General features: G+C 61.5%; 2 protein-coding genes across 2 annotated transcripts; one reads left to right on the top strand and one right to left on the bottom strand.

Annotated features, from left to right (window-relative positions):
* The first annotated feature begins 72 nt into the window (after window positions 1–72).
* Window positions 73–2,383, top strand: OCEL1 (occludin/ELL domain containing 1). The gene is made up of 6 exons (XM_027038278.2): window positions 73–230; window positions 589–765; window positions 894–1,093; window positions 1,316–1,481; window positions 1,741–1,794; window positions 1,978–2,383. Exons 1-6 carry the CDS (start codon window positions 162–164, stop codon window positions 2,098–2,100), a joined length of 789 nt encoding a protein of 262 aa, XP_026894079.1. The 5' UTR covers window positions 73–161; the 3' UTR covers window positions 2,101–2,383.
* A 2,174-nt stretch (window positions 2,384–4,557) lies between these two features.
* Window positions 4,558–14,990, bottom strand: NR2F6 (nuclear receptor subfamily 2 group F member 6). The gene is made up of 4 exons (XM_027038274.2): window positions 13,999–14,990; window positions 10,258–10,352; window positions 6,676–7,263; window positions 4,558–5,312 (listed from the first exon to the last, which is right to left on the bottom strand). Exons 1-4 carry the CDS (start codon window positions 14,283–14,285, stop codon window positions 5,038–5,040), a joined length of 1,245 nt encoding a protein of 414 aa, XP_026894075.1. The 5' UTR covers window positions 14,286–14,990; the 3' UTR covers window positions 4,558–5,037.
* Window positions 14,991–16,770: the final 1,780 nt, after the last annotated feature.

Here is a 16,770-nt window from a genome sequence, read left to right as displayed (position 1 = left end):
CTGAGAGTCGGAGGTGAGTCACCGGCTCGGTTGGACTCGAACCTTCAAAGGAGGATCCTCTTCCCTCATCGCCGGGCCCCGCCCCCACCCCGCCCAATCCCGCTAGGACCCGCCCCGCCCTGTGAAGCGACCCCTCCGGTTGTGTCCAGCCTTAGAAGTTAATGCACAACCGGGACTCAGGCGCCTCTCCGGGAGCGGACCCAGGCTCGGAGACCCGGACGCTGGGACAGGTGACCCCGGACGGGAGCGGTCCCTGCGGACTGCCGCTGGGGCGGAGGTCCCAGGGGGGGCTTCTCGGGGGCGGTGTCCGAGGGCTTCACGCGCCGTAGTGGGCGAGGCTGCGGCTTCTCGGGGGTTAACTGGAGCCTGGCCGGCTCAGGGTACGCGGTGACGTCACGGGCGTAGTGCTTTTCCGGGTTACGCAGCCAGGGGCGGGCTGCTCTAAGAGCCAATCGAGCGCGTCTATGCAAATAGCAACGGAGCCTGCGAGCTCGCGGGTCCGCGGACAGTTGGCCGCTCCCGGTCCACCTGCCGGTGCGTCGTCCGACCTTGCCCGCCTCCAGGCGCGTCCTTCTGTCGCGTCCACAGGCAGCTCGCCGACCACCCCCGCCACGCGCGGGCCGCGGCGTCCCTCGCAAGACCCGCCCGCCGCCCCAGGGACGCCCGAGCGGCGCCTCCCCGAGGCGGATGCCTACCCGGGAGAGCCCCAAGACCCGCGGCTATCGGGGGGATCTGCAGACCCGCCCGCCTGGCCCTGGGCCCCCGGTGAGTCTGGACGGGAGGAGGGCTCCCAGGCCGAACCTAGGCAAAAGATTCCTTCCCCGCCGTTTGAGGGATTCCGGCTTCCCCATACCCTGGTTAACTCCAAACCATGATTCCTGCGGCACCTGCAGCGACTGGTGCCTCCAGTCCAGGAAACCAGCCCTCCCCGCGCTCTGTGCGAGCCTCAACCAGGAGCCCACAGGGCCAGACCCAAGAAGATTGTGTTTGAGGATGAGCTGCCCTCCCGGGCCCTCTTGGGCACCAAGAAGCCTATTGAAGCCATCCCTGGGGGGCGTAGGCCAAGGCCCCACCCAGTGCCCGACTATGAGCTGTGAGTGTCCCCCACGTTGTTCCTGATGCCGGGGAACAGGGAAGGTGCACTGAGGCTGGGGCTTTGACAAGTGGATAAAAGTTTACCAGATAGTAAGAAGAGAAAAGAAAAGGGGTGTGGGGGGCAGGGAGCCCAACATGGGCAAAGGAAAACAAATTAAACGGATTGGGGGAGCAGGACGGGTTCTTCACACTCATACTCTGACCCACTTGAACCCCGCAGTAAGTACCCACAAGTGAGGAGTGAGAGGGAACGGAGCCGCTATGTTGCAGTCTTCCAGGACCAGTACACAGAGTTCTTGGAGCTCCAGCAAGAGGTGGGCTGTGCCCGGGCAAAACTCCAACGGCTGGAGACCTTGCTGAACTCACTGCCGAGGCCCCGAAGCCAGGTCAGCGGTGGGAGAAACCCCTGCCCCACAGCCCTTCCCGGTGATGGACCCTGGCCTCTGGGACACCCCCTGGGTCCAGGTCCCTGGGCCTCTTTCTCCTCTAGGCTGGGTGGGCACCACAGCACAGGGGCCAAAGTCAGCCCTTGAAGTCCTCACTAGATGGGTCACTGTGTCCATCTGAGCCTCAGTTTCCCCATCCCTCCTTGGGTTCAGCATTCTGTGAGCCACCCCGCCCCACCCCTCCCCTTTCCACTTGCAGAAGGAGGCCCAACTTGCCGCCCGAGTCTGGAGGGAATTTAAGAAGAAACAGACGGTGAGTCATGCCTCCTGAATCCCACAGCCTGGGCTTTGCACCCATGACGTTCCCATGAGGCTCAGTGTGCCCAGTTTCAAGGAAAGAAAACTGAGGCTCAGAGAGGAAAAGGCAGAGGGTTGAGCAGCTGAGGGCCATAAGCCAGACTGCTATAAGGACTTTCCTGGCTCTTGCCCTGCCCAGGACCCCAGCTTCCTGGACAAGCAGGCTCGCTGCCACTACCTGAAGGGCAAACTAAGGCACCTCAAGATACAGATCCAGAAATTTGATGAGCAAGGAGACCAGAAGAGTTCCGTGTACTTCTGAGCGCCCCGGCAGACAGGCAGAGGGACACATCGGGGTGGGGGGGCCGCCCTGCCCTTGCCTCTCTTCCTACCTCCTGGCCTTAGCTCCTGCTGCTACCCCTTCCCGGGGTAGCTTTTGCAAATGCCTCAGCCCTTGAGACCTAGCTCTGATGGCCCCCTCTTCCGGGAAGCCTTCCCAGAACCTCCTCTGGGACCCCAGGCCCTGAGCCCAGATCTCAGCCCATCCCCTGGAAGCAGGTCTTTCCTCGTTTCCATCCCAGTGTAATAAACATTTATTAAATGCCTACTGTGTACAGCCGTTTAACATTCCTGATTTCACTCAGTTGTCACCAAAACAATCGTTATTCCATTTTCCAGAGTTAAAAACTCAAGGTTCTGGAAAAGAGACTTGTCCAGGCAGGCTGTGAACCCTTGTCTGTCCGGAGAGCTCCCTCTCCTCCAAGAACCGCATGTGGTCTTCTGGTGGGAAGCTGAGGGGCTGACATCCAGCATCACCTGCTCAGCCAGGCCTGGTCTAGGGGAGCCCCAGGAGCCACAAGTCTCGGCAGGTCCGGTAACAGAAGCAGGACTGGCAGAGGACCTTCCCTAGTCTTGCTCCGTGGTCGTGATACAAAATTCATGTGGTGCAGTACTGGGGACCTCCTGAAGGGGGCGGACTCAGCCCAGGAGCCCCGCTGGAGTCCCTGAGGCCACCCCGGATACATGAGCCCTTAAAAATCTCCGCTTCTACTGGGGCACTGTAGGCCGGGCAGTGACTGATGCCAGGCACTGTGTGAGTACAGCTCCTGTGCCTGGCTCTGGGAGAGAGTCGCAGGGTGCCCACCCCATGCCGGGCCCTGAGTAGGGTGGGTGGGGGCTGGGGTGCCAGGGGAGCAAAGGGGATGGGGACGATCAGGGAGGCATACTACAGGCAGGGAAGGCAGGGTCAGCCACTCAGTCGCAGAGTCCTCAGTCCCAGAACCAGTAGTCATGGACTTTCTACGCTCAGGGACCATGGGCCTGGGCCCAGTGTGGTAAGAGGAATAACAAAAGGCTGGATGACAGTCTTAACCAGAGCCTCAAGATGTCATCTTCAAGGGCCATATGGGTGGGGTTTTGTAGGAGTAGGAGTTGTGCAGTCAGGCCGAGACAGACATCCAGGTCTCTGGCCCAGGGACTGGAGAGCAGGACGGACAGAATGGTCCTGCTCAGTTCTCAGATGTCCTGTGAATCTAACAGAGCATCGCTGTCCAGCCCAACGGGAGTGACATTCGCTTACCTGCAGGACATCATGGGAGATGCTGACTCGGGGCCGAAACAGCCCACCCTCTGATGGGAGCCCAGTATCCTCTCCATCCCGTACCTACTTTAGTCCCGTCGGAGGGCAGAGCATACCCACGAGACCCTCCTTTATTCCACAGGAGATGGATTCAACTTCCCAGGCCTCCAACAATATGGATGTGAAGGAGGCTGGGTGCTAATGGGAAGCCTTTTGGAGGAGGTTTAAGGGCTGAGCACAGGCCCAGCCTGTGGGGCAAGACCAGAGTTCTTCCCTGTTTTCACAGGGGCATCTTTGTCTTCCCGACAAGACCTCAGCAGGGCCAAGAGTGCCACCCTCCTGCCTCTGCCATCTAGGCCCTAACTACCCACCCCTAGAGCCGCAGTCCCGGCAGTCAACCCCACAGGCGCCTTTGCCACCAGGGCCGGGCCACAAACTTCTGAGACCAGGATGGCAAGGTCCATGGTGCCCTGCCTCTCCCCACATCGACCTAAGTCCACGTTTCAGTTTGTCCTTAGCTGTCCCACCTTCCAAATGCCAATCTCTGAAAGTTTTTTAGTTACATGTGAGAAGAAACCAAACTCAGACTGACTCAGGCCCCAAAGAGTAAATCTCGGATCGTGGAACGGATGCACCAAAAGGTTTCAGGAATGGCTTGATCCAGGGGCTTCAAAGGCATCCTGGGAAGTTGGTCTTCCTCTTTTGGCTCTGCTTTCAGTTACAGCTTCCAAATCCCACCATCAAGTCTCAGTGGCCGGTTCTGGGCCCCGTGCCCTCCCTGAACCAACTGCTGTGGGCACTGTCTAGGCTAAGATCAGGTGGCAGAACCACCCTGAATATTTCTCCAGAGGACACCAGGGCTCAGACACCATGATTAAAGGCTGACCAAAGGTTAACAGTAAGGTGTTTGGTCCAGGGCCTCTGTGAATCTATGAGGCTTACCTTCATAGGCCAGGGCCTGAATCTGAACCCGAGCCATCTGTAGTATTTAGTACTCAGCTCCTATGGACTCACTAGCTGACCACGGGGGTCCCCTCCCCGCCCCCGGCTTGTTTCCCACAAAACCGTACAAAACAAACAAACAAACATCAAGTAGGGCTGTCGTTAGGCTGTGGGTGTTCCAGGAGGCTGGGAGCAGGTGGCCATGGTAGGCCGCCCCCCATTCTCCCCTCCCCTGGGGAAGATAGATGATGGAGTCCGTGCAGTTAGGAAATAGCTTTATTATTGGCCTTGATTCATTCATCATGTAGTGTCCAACGTGGATTACGTGTCCAGAGGGTCTGCCTGATAGATACTACCCCTGCCCGGCTGCGGCCGCCCAGCTAGTCCAGCCACCAGGCCTTTGTCCATCACACCAGGGAAGCCAACCCCCACCGTCCCAAAAGTTCGTGCTTGGGGCGCTGAGCTACAGGCTGTCCCAGGAGGGGAGCCCTCCGTCCCTCCCCTTCTTATTTTGGCCAGGAGTTCTGAGGAGGCCGGGGCTGGCGCCTGGACAAGCACTCTCTTTTTGGTTTCATGATCATTTAAAAAACAGAGAAGACAAACATTTCACAGTCTTTAAAAAATAGGAGTCTGAGAAGAGAAGCCAGGGTCCTCCGCTGGGGGGCCCCGCCCGAGGCCGAAGCATCCGTATCCCTTGAGGTCTGCAGACCCAGCCACAGCGCACCGGGCCCCGTGAAGTCACTGGCCTGAGCCATAAGGCCAGTTGAAGGTACTTCCTGACAGCAGCATGTCTCGGATCAGCGTCTCGATGGGCGTCTTGCCCACCAGGCGCATGAAAAACAACTGGGAGATGAGGGAGGCGGGGACAGCACGCAGGGCGGGGAGCCGCAGCAGCAGACGCCCAAAACGCTGCGGCTGGGACGGGTACTGGGCCCGCACGTACTCGGTGAGGGCCACCTGCGCCTTCTCCTGCAGGCTTTCCACGTGTGCTGGGTCCGAGAGGCCGCAGGCATCTGGGGAGACATGGGCAAGGTCAGATGGGTGGAAAGTGGCAGGAAAACGCAAGGCTCCAGGGGGTGACTGGGGGGTACCACTCAGGGCTCTGGGTGTGGAGGGAGGGGGGCACTCAGGAGGTGGGAAACGGAGGCCTGAGGCACAAATAGGATATCTCAGGCAGTGTCAGTCCTCAAGAGAGACTTAGGTGGCCTCAACTGGGGACAATAACACAGGAGGGTGGGCAGTGATGTGTCAAGAAAGGATAGAGAAGCTCAGACAGGCCTTTGGCAGGGTGACAAGTTCTAATCGGGCTCAAGGGGAAGAGAAGCTGGGGAGGGGAGTTGGGAAAGAAGGCAAAGCCCAGAGAGAATATTCGGACAGGGGGGCCTAGGGTGTCAGTGAATGTGACAGCATCTAAATTGGAGCCCCGTGAAGGATGAGGCAGAAAAAGAATATTCTGGCGGAAAGAGGGGCAAAGCCATATTTATCAAATGAAAGCCACCTGTCAGAATGGCTGGGTCTGGTTCTTGCATTCCTGACCCCATGAAGACACCTAGTGGGATCCGGAACCTTCCAGAGAGCAGAGCCAGCTATGCCACCAGTCTTTGGACTAAGGTAGGACTTTACTAAGCCAGTTAACTAATGACTAGGAAGGTATTGGAACAGCCCCGCCCTAGCCCTGCCCACAGTGGGAGGGACTCCAAAACCAGCCCCTGCCTAATCCCAAGGCACTCCCAGACGACCCGGCTGCCTGCCGGGAGGCCGCCTCGGGGGGCAGTTTGGGAGCCCTGGGTCAGAAGTCTGGTGGCCCAGGAATCGAGGAGTGGAAAGCTCAGGGGAGGCCAGAACCAGTTGTCAGGGTATCCCTGCCAGGCAGCCCTCCACAGCTGCGCAGTAAGAGGGAAGAACAAGGTCAGGAGTTGGGGCAGAAGAGGGTCAGGAGTTGGGGAGGACAAAGATCAGGGACTTCGGGCCAGAACCAGATGTCGGGGACCTGCCTCCCGCATCCCCCCCACCTCTCATTCTGCCCTCAGCACGAAAAGCACCTTGATGAGGGGGTGGAAGGTGGGAGTCTCAGGGAGCCTGGGAATCAGGGAGAGAGGCTGTGGGGACTTGAGTCACGGGTCCAGGCCCAGCTCTGGGTTCTTAGGGAGACCTAGGATCAGGGGGGTGGGGGCATCAGGGGGCCACCCTGCCTGCATCACCTCCTCCACTGTCCCCCATCAAAGCTCAGGCATGTGCAGGGCGCCAGGTCCGGCAGCCCGAGGGTCAGGGAGTGGAGGGCTATGGGGGCCGGGGTCAGGGTCCGGGTCGCCCCCCACCCTCCCGCGGCCTCGGAGACCGCCTGCTCGAGCCGGAGCGCATCGGAGCGCGTCTCACCGGGCGTGAAGAGCGCGATGGCCTTGAGGCAGCCGTACTCGGCCGAGTCGACCTGCAGGCGGCCCAGCTTGTCCACCTGCTCCTGGAAGGCGCGCACCTGGTCCATGAAGGCCACGGCGCGCTCGGCGGCCATGGGCGCGGCGTGCAGACCGGCGGCGGCCAGCAGCGGCGCCGTGTGCAGGGGCAGCGCAGCCTGCGCCGCATTCAGCACGAAGAGCTCGCTCCAGCTGAGGCGCAGCAGCGCCACCTGGTCGGCCACGGGCAGCTCGGGGAAGAAGGGCGCGTGGCGCGCCCACTCCACGGTGCTGAAGAGCAGCCGCGCCGCCAGCTCGCACACGTTGTCGATGCCCAGCACGGCGCCCGCCGCGCCGCCCCCGGCGCCGAACGCGCCCGCCGCGCCCGCGCCGAAGCGCCCGGCCGCCGCGGGGTAGGGCTCGGCGCGCAGCAGCTGCGCGATCAGCTCCGACACCGGCTGTCCGGGGAAAAGGTCTCCGCCCGCCGCCGCCGCCAGCGCCGAGCCCGGGGGGCTGCCGGAGGAGGCGGCCACGGCGCCGGGCAGGGAGTGCGGGATGCGGCCGCGCTGCACGGCTGCGGGGATTGATTGGAGAGGGGAAGGAGGGAAGGGAAGGGGGCAGGAGCAGAGGGAGGAGAGATAGGTGCCCCCAAGCCGCCGCCACCGCAGGGAACCGGGAGGGGAGGGGGGAGGGGGATCCGGGAGGTGGAATGGCGACAAAGGGTACGGGAAAGGGATTGAGGGACATTGAGAGGCCAGAGAGGGAAGAGGGAGGTGGCAGGAAGAGGGAGGAGAGGGAGGGAAGGAACAAGAGGGAAAGTGGGTACCCAGAGTCATGGGGGGGGGGGAGGAGGAAAAGAGGGGGAAAGATAAAGTCATCAGAGGGTCACTCAACCCCTCCCCTCAAAGGTTCCCCACACCCAGGCTCTCCCCGGACCTCCAACCCCACCCCATGGGTGCACAGTTTATTGGGAGACCAGGGACACCCCCCCCCCCCCGCCCCGCGTCCTGGGTCCTGCAGGCCCCACCCTGCTCTGCCCTGTGCCCTCAGCCTAAGCCCCCGTCCAGCCACCGCTCCCACCCCCACTTCTTGCCGAGGAGCATGGGGCGGGGGTTGGGATGGGACCATTCGATAAAGACTAATTCATGCCTGGCCCCCTCCCTCTGGACGGTGTGAGCTCCACTCAGCAGCCATGGAGGCTTGATCCATCCATCATGTCCCCATCTGTCAATCATGGGAGTCTGGAACTGATAATGGGGCCAGAGAGGGGTCACCTTCACACTACTCAGGGCTCCTGGCCAGCCTATCCTTAAGCAAGTGATCTCTCCTATGGAGATGGGATCTTTTCTCTAGCTCCCAACCCCACCCCCACCCCCAGGTCATAGCTCCCTAGGGCAGGTCTCCTTGGTCTGCAGTGACCCCAGGAGTGGAGTCCTACCCTACATAGTAGGTGCTCAATAAACATTAAATTACTATCTTGCCCATTAAGAGGGGAGAATCCACTGCTGGCTTCAGTCAGTGTCCCCAAGATTCAGGTAGATGGGAAGAAGGAAACTGAGACACAAAGAGGAGGCAGGGTGGCCACATGCTCACCTGACCTGTGCCAGGACGGGTGGGACGGAGGGGCAGACTGAGCTGAGGGCCAGACAGAAACTAGGTAATGATCTTTTAATGAGCTGGCATGCCCTGTCTCCTCTCCATGAACTCCTGGTCAACCAGCCATGGAATGAGTGGGGAATAGAATGTGGTGGGAGCCAGGGGCTAGTAGAGCTGAGCTGGGAAGTGAGGGCTTAGGCTGGAGGCTCCACGTGATTTCTAAGTCTCAGGATCCACTATCATAAGGGTGTAGCTGCATAAGGCCAGAGAGTGAATCCCAGCTCAACATCCTGGCCCCCAAGGAGTGACCTGCTCCTTCCCTCTTTGCTCGCTCAGTTCTAAACCCTACCTCCAGCATTCATCCATCACCCAGCCTTGTTCCTACCTCAGAGCCTTTGCACTTACTGTTCCTCCTTCCTGAGAACCCCTTCCCCAGCCCTTCCTCTTCATTCAGCCCACACTGCATGGGTTCGAGTCTCAACCCAACTCTACTGCTCTGACCCTAGCGAACAGCCTCACTTCTCTGCTCTCTGTGCTCAGTTTCCCCATCTGTACGATGCAGGTGGTAATACCGGTGATGACACCAATCACTAAATTAATGAGAATCTACCTAACTTGCTTAGAACAGCACTAGGCATATAGTAAGGGCTAAACGGGTAGTAATTCAAGCCAAAAAACGTTTATTAAGTACCCTCTGTGTTCTAGGCCCTGGGAATACATCAGAAAACAAGACAGACAGAAGTCCCTGCCCTCAAAGAGTAGATATGTATTCTGGTGGGAGAGCAAGTAAATTACAGAGCAAGGCAGATGGTGCAAAATAAAGGGGGCCGGTGAAGAGTAATCAGGAGGGCTTCTCTGAGGCGGTGTCCTTTAAGCAAATCTTAAAAGCAGTAAGGAAGCCATGCAGGCATCTGGGGTGCTCCAGGCAGAAGGCACAGCCTGTGCAAAGGCCCTGAGATGGGACTGTGCTTGGGGCATGAGCTAGGATTATGATTACTTCCCACTCCTGAGACTTTGGAGATCAGAGGTGTATCAGCAGTTTAGGTCAAATGAACAAGTGGAGGCAAAATCCAGGTTGTGGGGGTGGTGCAAACCGTCTCCAAATTTAGCAGGACCAAAGAGAGTAATCAGTTTTAAGGGAAAGACTGAGCAGCCATTGCCAGCTTCTTGCACAGAGGCCAGCAGAGAAGAAACCAACTTTAGAGCAGGAGAGATTCAAGATGCAGGGTAGAATTGCCAAACTGGCCATGAGAGTCCGGGGCCAAGACAGGAAGCCCAGCCTGGGATTCTGGTCCAATGAGCCAGATTTAGCTCCCAAGCCCACCAGGCTCCATGTGGAAGTCTCTGGATTCCAACTGACTTCTAAGAGTGCTTGGTCCAGGTCTGGACCCAGCTGCCCGGCACGTGTCCACTCAAGTCCCCAGGGCAGAAACAAGGGGCTGAGCCTCCCTCTGGCTCCCAGTGCCCGGGGTCAGGCGGAAGGGTAAGCTGCCCTTTGCCTTAATCGGCGAGTTCCTGCCTTGGGCAAACACAAAGCCAGGAGTGGAGGATGGAGGAAAGCAATCAAAACAAAACAAAACAACACAAAACAAAACAAACAACACATCCTTATTCGGAATGCGTTGGCCACCTAGGGGGCAAAGGAGCCACCAAGGTGTCAGGACCAAGGAATGTGACTCCGAGGCCAGGAGGCCTGGAGAAGAGGAGCTGGGGAGCAGAACAGTCCTAACATGGGCCTGAATCAGGGTGTCCCTCGCGTCCCCAGTTCCTCCGCGGCCGCCAGGTGACCACGGATAATCGGATTCCTCCAGCCCCGGGGCCAGACTGAGGCCCACGGGATCTTGGGATCGGTGGTAACAAGGTTAACAGGCGCCAGACCCCACCCTCCATGGCTCCCAGGCCCCCGAGAGAGGGAAGAGAGGGGAGGGCTGCTGGTTCACCCTCTGCCTGTCCCACACCAGCGGATACTCACCCTCCTTCCTCATGCCCACCCGGAAGCACTTCTTCAGGCGACAGTATTGGCACTGGTTCCGGTGATGCTGGTCAATCTGGCAGTCACGGTTAGACCTACAGGCAGGCGGGAGGGTCGCCGTGACACCCACATCCTGCTCCCTGAGCCACCCCGTAAGCCACCGTGGAGGGCTACGCCCCAGAAATACCAGTGGCCCCCTACCTACCCCAGGCTGCGCAGGTATCCCCAAAGGGGCACAGGGGCTAAGCCTGCAAAGGGAAGAAGGGCAGCTGGGAGCAGGTGGCGACGAATGGAGTCTATGGCAAAGGAGAATGGCCCGCTCGGGAGGGTGTGTTGGCACGGAGTTGTGAAGGCTGCCCAGAAGTTAGTTCCCCAGAACGGAGAGGCGACTCCAGGCAGCGAGTGCACAAGAGCAAAAGGTTGAAAATGTAAAAATACCAAAGCCCAGTTTCATAGTTACTTGCTCATTGCTGGCCCAAGGGGTGGGGGGTCTTTGTCCCAAAGGCAATGTCAGAACGGCAAAGGTACGCGGACAGGGAGCCGGGCTTTGTGAGTTAACTAAGAGACTAGGGGCCAGGCCAGGGCCAATCCTGGTATGGGCACAGTAGGGCCCCAGTATTATCACCCTGCACAAGACCACCATCAATGAATAAATGAATGAGTGAACGAACGAATGAACTCCTCTCTTCCCTTGAAGACCCCACACCTCCTCTGGGAAGACCTTCCAACTCCCAGCTGAGCCTGAGAAGCTTCTTCTGGGTGGCCCTCAGGGATAACTGCCGGTTCCAGGGAGGGGAAGGTGGCCCCGCCTTGCAAGACCATGAGCTCCCCATCCAGGGTCAGTCCCAAGCAGGAAGGTTCAGGCCCTTGTTTTTCAAATTTCCCCAGCACTTCCTCCCCTTGGCCCCCAGCCCCTGCGTTCCTTCTGTGTCTCTCTATCCCGGACTCAGGGCTCTCCAAGGCCCAGACCTGGGGCAGACACCCCTAGCGTCCCATCTGGGCACCAAGAGGATACCCAGCGACAGTCACAGAGTGAAACAAACGTTCAATCGAGTTGAAAAGCAAACACATCTCAGCTAAAGACACGCAGCCCCAACCATGGGGCGGCAACTTCTCCGCCGAACCTCAGTTGCCTCATCTGGAAATGGGAGGCCCGATGCCCACGCCACGTGGGATGCACTGTGTCTGGGGGAATCTGGGGGGCCTTTGGGGAGGGCATCAGGACCCAAGCTCATGCTGGGGCGCTTCAATGGCAGGCTCAGGAGAGCTGAGGCCCTGGGGGTCTCCAAGGACCCCAGATCCCAAAGCACCAGCTTCTAAGCCAGGGCCTCTGTCTGCTGCCTGGCCTGAGCCCCCAGGAAGAGGCCCTGGTAGGGTGGAGGGAGCTCAGGCAGAACCAGAACAAAGCCCAGCAGGCAGGCAGTGGGAGGGTCCTGGGCAGCCGGGTGGAAACAGCTAGGCCTAGGGCAGGCAGGCAGGGGCCCAGCTCAGGGCCCCTGACCTCAGGGGAGGTCCTGAAGCTTCTGCCTCAACTTCCCCAGCTGTGGGGTTGGGACAGACCTCCTGTCCCTCCAGACAGGGCAATGGTAAGTTCCACCTGTTATCCCCCCTAAAGAGCACAGGCTCTGCCCAACCCCATGACCCCGCTCAGCCTCCTCCCTGGGCTTCTGGCGTTTGGTCCAATTTGATCACTGCCCTCCCTTGCCCACATACCCTCCTTGGTTCCCTGTCACCCTCAGTCCAGCACTTCAGATCCACTCAGCTCTAACTTCTCCCATGCCTGGGTGGTCTCCACCTACAATGCTGCTCCCCTAACCTGCCACTGAGTGTGTGTCTGGGCCATGCTCTCTGCGGGAGTGCCCTTCACCTCCTCTGCCTGCCAAGCCCCTCCTGCTTCAAGGTTCACCTTCCACGGGCCTCCTCCAGGCAGCCCTCCCTGAACCTCGGGTAGAGCCCCTCGCTCCGTCCTGGGACTTCAGACCCGTCCCCTCCCTCTGGCCCAGCCCAGACTCCACAGGCACAGAGCGTCTGTGTCTCACTGTGTCTCCTCCAGGCTGGAAGAGAGCTGGGATTGGAGCTGGGGTCTCTTTGGGGGACTGGCATCAAACCACCCAGGCGAGGCCCTGAGGGAACCTTGCTGAATCTATCTGAGGCTCAGAGAGGAGCAGTGACTTCACCAGGCCACACAGTGCAGAGCTTCTGAAGAACCTGCAGGCCCCAAACAACTCCTCCCTCCCCTGTCTTGGTGCTCCCCGCTCCCACCCTCAGAGAGCCCCTGGGACCCTAAAACCACCTAAGCTCCTCCCTTGCCCTCCCCAAAGACCTGGCCAGAGATCAGGCAGTTATTCCAGCGACAAGAATGAGGCCAAAGTCTGGTGGCCCAGTTAGCACTGGAGGAGGGAGTAAGCCAGTTCACACACACACACACACACACACACACACACACACACAGAGCTACCCCAGACAAGGCCCTGACCGCAGACCTGGGGCCAAACTCCAGCCTCTGGGACCTGGGGCCCCGCCCTTCAGCCTCACCAACAAGCCCTCCATCGGCTGCCCTCTCCCCGGGGACACCCTGACCAGGACTCAGCTCCTACCCTCTTCCCAACCTCAGTTCCCCTTGCTAAGCCCCACATGGGGCAGGGTCTCTCCCCTGCCAGTGCACTCCCCTGCCAGGGCAGTGCCGGGACCTCTGTGGGCCTCAGTTTTGCACATCTGGAAAATGGGACTCTCCATACTGGCTCGGCAGAGCCTATGCATGTTCATGCTGGGAAGCAGAGTAGGAGCCTGTCAACGGAGCAAAAGGGCACTCATGGAAGAGCGATAGGAAGAGGGCCCTGGGCTAGACACCCAACCTCAGCGCCAACCAAAGAAACTAGCAAGGCCACACCCTGTCAGCGGGGACTCCAACCCAGGACAGCCCAGGGCTCCTTCTTGGAAACATTCACCCCCACCCTGTCAGAGACGACTGAAGTTTCAGGGATTTTCCAGCAGCCCCAGGTCTGCACCCACTCCTGGTGGGGGGAGGGCTGGAGCAGCCGAGGTGTGGTCAAATCCCGCCGCCCTCCCAGCCCTGCAGCGGCGGTTTCCGGTGACCCAAGGCCCAGGGTGAGCGCAGGGTGGGGGGAGTCCCCCCCGGATGGACAAGCCCATCTCTCCCCACAGCAGGGCTCCTCATGCGAAAGAGGCCGCCCTGTGCCACCCCGGCCTCGCTCCTGCCGCCGCCACCGCCTCGGTGGCCAGGGCGACTTTGGAAGTGATATTTGACCCCAAGGGCGCGCCGTATCGATCCGCGCGGCCGCAGACAATGGCCCCTGGACGCTGCGAGCTCCACAGCCCAAGTTCCACGTTCGATTCCCGAGGGGTCCCCTGCGCACCGAGATCCCCAAGAGAAGGGATGCCCTGGGGTTAGGGCCCCACCCCTGACAGCACCCCCAACCCCTCCCCGCGCGGAGATCACCCCTCTCCGGAGAAAAGGGAGGGAGGGAGAAGGAGCAATGAACTGAGGCGGAAGCCGCAAGGGACCACCTGACGGGGGGGACCTGCATCGATACAGCGCCGACTGTATACACAATCCCAGGAATGGAATGGAGGTGGGGAGAGGGGGCTGTGCCCCTATCTCAGAGGGGGAGTGGAGGCCCAGGGAAGGTCAGCGCCAGGCCCAAGGTGACCGAGCAGGTCAGAGGCCCGGCTCAAGCCGGGGCCGGGTGCACAGCGGCGGTGCGCTGATAGGGGGCTCACCGGCAGGTGTAGCTGAGGTTGCGGCGGATGCTCCGCTTGAAGAAGCTCTTGCAGCCCTCGCAGGTGAAGACGCCGTAGTGCTTGCCGCTCGACTTGTCCCCGCACACCACGCAGTCCACCTGCAGCCCTGGCCGCTCTTCGTCGCCCGGCTCAGCGTCGCTGGCGGCGCCGGGAGGTGAGGCCGAGTCTTCCTCGGCCGCGCGCGGGTAGCCGCCCGCCTTATCCACGCCGTTCGTGTCGCCGCCGCCGCTGCCGGGGCCGCCCCAGCCGCCGGTCACCATGGCCATAGCCCCAGGGCAGCGGGGCCGGGGCGCCCCCTCCGTGCTCCTCCCTCCGGGCACCCCTCTCGGCCCGGGGGGACCCTACCCGGCACGCATCCGGGCCCGGCGCGCGGGGGGCACCGGCTGCACCCCCCAAAAAAGTTTTGCACCAACTTCCTGCGGCCGGTCCGCGCGCCCAGGCAGAACTGGTCGGGCCGGTTCCAGGCCAACTTTCCCACGCGTGCGCGGGGCCGGGCCTGGGGCCGAGGGGGGGCGCACTAGAGGCGCGAGCCGGGGGCCCCGGGGACTTGCGCCCCGCCGCCCTGGGGCCCCGGCGGGGGCGCGCGGGCCATGGCCCGGCCCAGGCTGCGCAGGGGGCGCCCTCTGGCCTGGCCGCCGCTTGGCTGGGGGCTGCGGCCAACTTAGCGGCCCGCCATCTGAGCGCGGGAGGCCGGGGGGAAAGTTTGGCCGCAAGTTACGCGGCCGCCCGCTGCGCGGGGGAGGGGCGGCAGGCGCGCGCCGGGGCCGGTCGCCGCGCCCCCTGGCCTCCCCGGGTCCCCAGGCGGCCGCTCGGGGCCTGCAAGGCTGCGGTCCGGCGCTTCCCGAGCTGCCGCCCCCTCTGCGGCCGCGCCTGCCCGGCCTGGGCCTGCGCCTGGGCCCGAGCCTCGCTCTCGCCGCCGCCGCCGACCCCGCGCGCCGGCCTCGCGCTGCGGCCGGTTTGACACACAACGTTCCATTCGCGGGGCGGGCGGGGGGCGGGGGCGGGGGCAGGGGCGCGCGCCGCGGGCTGGGGGCGGGCGCTCGTTGCCCCGGCGACGGCCACCCTTATAAGGGCATGGGTGGCCTCGCTCGGCGCCCGGCGCCCGGGCAGGCGGGAGGGGCGAGGGCGGAGCACGGGGCCGCTCGGCCTGACCCTCCCCCCCCTCCTTCTCCCCCTACCCCCGCCCTCGCCCGACTCCAGCCTTAACCCCTGCCGGGCCGCGGCAGGAGCCTGGGCCGCCGCTGCCCTCTGCCCTTCCGCAGCCTCGCCAAGATGTCTCTCCAAAGCCCTCCCCTCCACCTCTGGCCTTGGACGATGCGTCGCTCAACCGCCCTCGAGGAGCCCCTCAGAACCTTACCCCTCCATTCCCCGCAGAAGCAATAATGGGGGGCCAATTGCACCCGGGGGGCACACCCCTGCGCAGCACGCGCGCGCGCGCACACACACACACACACACACACTCAAACCCTGGGGCATTTCTTTGCACAGTTGCTTGATGGATTGTGTTTGCTTCCTCTTCCAGAAAGTCGCCGCGTCCGACCCCCACCCCACCCTTTCTCAGCTTGAGCTAACACCTGGTGCTGGGAATCTCCAGGGCCAAGGGACGTTGTGGTCTGCGGCCTGCGGGGACGCGAGGTCAGGGGCCCCCTCCAGAATTTTAGGCCTCTGGGGGCAGGGCACCCACCCGCCCAGCTAGGCGGGAGGCAGGAGGCAGCAGGAATGCCCACCATCCCCACTGCGGCCTGCCCCTTTTCCTCTTTAATTTCCTTTTCTGTGCTTCACATAAAGGGCTTGGCCAGGCCACCGGCTGGACTGCAGATGTCTCTTCCAGGCTCCCTGGAGCCTCTCAGTTGCGGCTGGCTTACAGACTCCCCCCACCCATCCCTGGCTTCCTCTCCCCACCCCACAGCCCCCCCCCCCCAACCCGTTGGGCCGACCAACATTTATTAAGCACCCTTTCTTTGTCGTGCCCCCACCCCAACTCCTGCCCAGGCAGCCCTGGGCTGGGGAAGCCTGAGCCTCTAGCTCTGGGCCTGTTAACATTTAACCAGCTGGAAAAGCCCTTCCTACGGTGACCTTTCACCTTGGAGTCCCGCAGGTCCAGTTGTAGGCCTTATCTTCTGCCCTGCCCTGGGCCCTGGGCCCAGAGCTGGACACCAGCGCACGTGGCTGGGCCTCTGAGGGCTGTGGGGCAGGAGAATTGCCCTCTGCCCTCTCCCCTCCCCTCCCCTCGCTGGAAAGGGCCATGGGAAAGGGTATCCCCTTCTCCAGATTACATCTGAGGGGACACCTTGGGTGGGGGGTTGGGGAGAGCTTGGAGATCATGCAACATTTAAGAGGATACCAAGGTTCTGTAAAAGCCAGGCACCACACACCCAGCCCCGGGCCTCTGGACCTCCCAGGGAGAATCTGGCTGGGTGCGAGCTAGAGGAGGTTTTAGCAAGCACAGGAAGCAAGAAGGACTGGAGTTAGACGTGAGCAAGGACTTTCCGTGGGACCGACTAGAGTGGAATTCTCTGCCCTTGTAAGCCCTGCTGGAGGAGAGGGTCTGGACGGTCGGAGAGGACCATTTGTTTCTGGGCTGCCTGGGAATGTGGAGGTGCTGGCTGGTTTTTTGGGGTGAGGGCAGGGGTCCTAGGTCCCTGTTCTGGGCTTTCCAGGATTCTTGGTTGGAGGGGTTAGGTCTCGGAAGGGAGAGAAGGTCCCGGGAAGCGACTCAGAAGAGGGGCTGGAGAGGGCAGGGGGCAGGGA

The sequence above is a fragment of the Acinonyx jubatus genome, chromosome A2 (assembly GCF_027475565.1).
Source record: "Acinonyx jubatus isolate Ajub_Pintada_27869175 chromosome A2, VMU_Ajub_asm_v1.0, whole genome shotgun sequence".
In the NCBI taxonomy this organism is placed as follows: Eukaryota; Metazoa; Chordata; class Mammalia; order Carnivora; family Felidae; genus Acinonyx; species Acinonyx jubatus.
The sequence above is the reverse complement of the archived record's forward strand: the minus strand, read 5'-3'. Positions and strand labels throughout refer to the sequence as shown.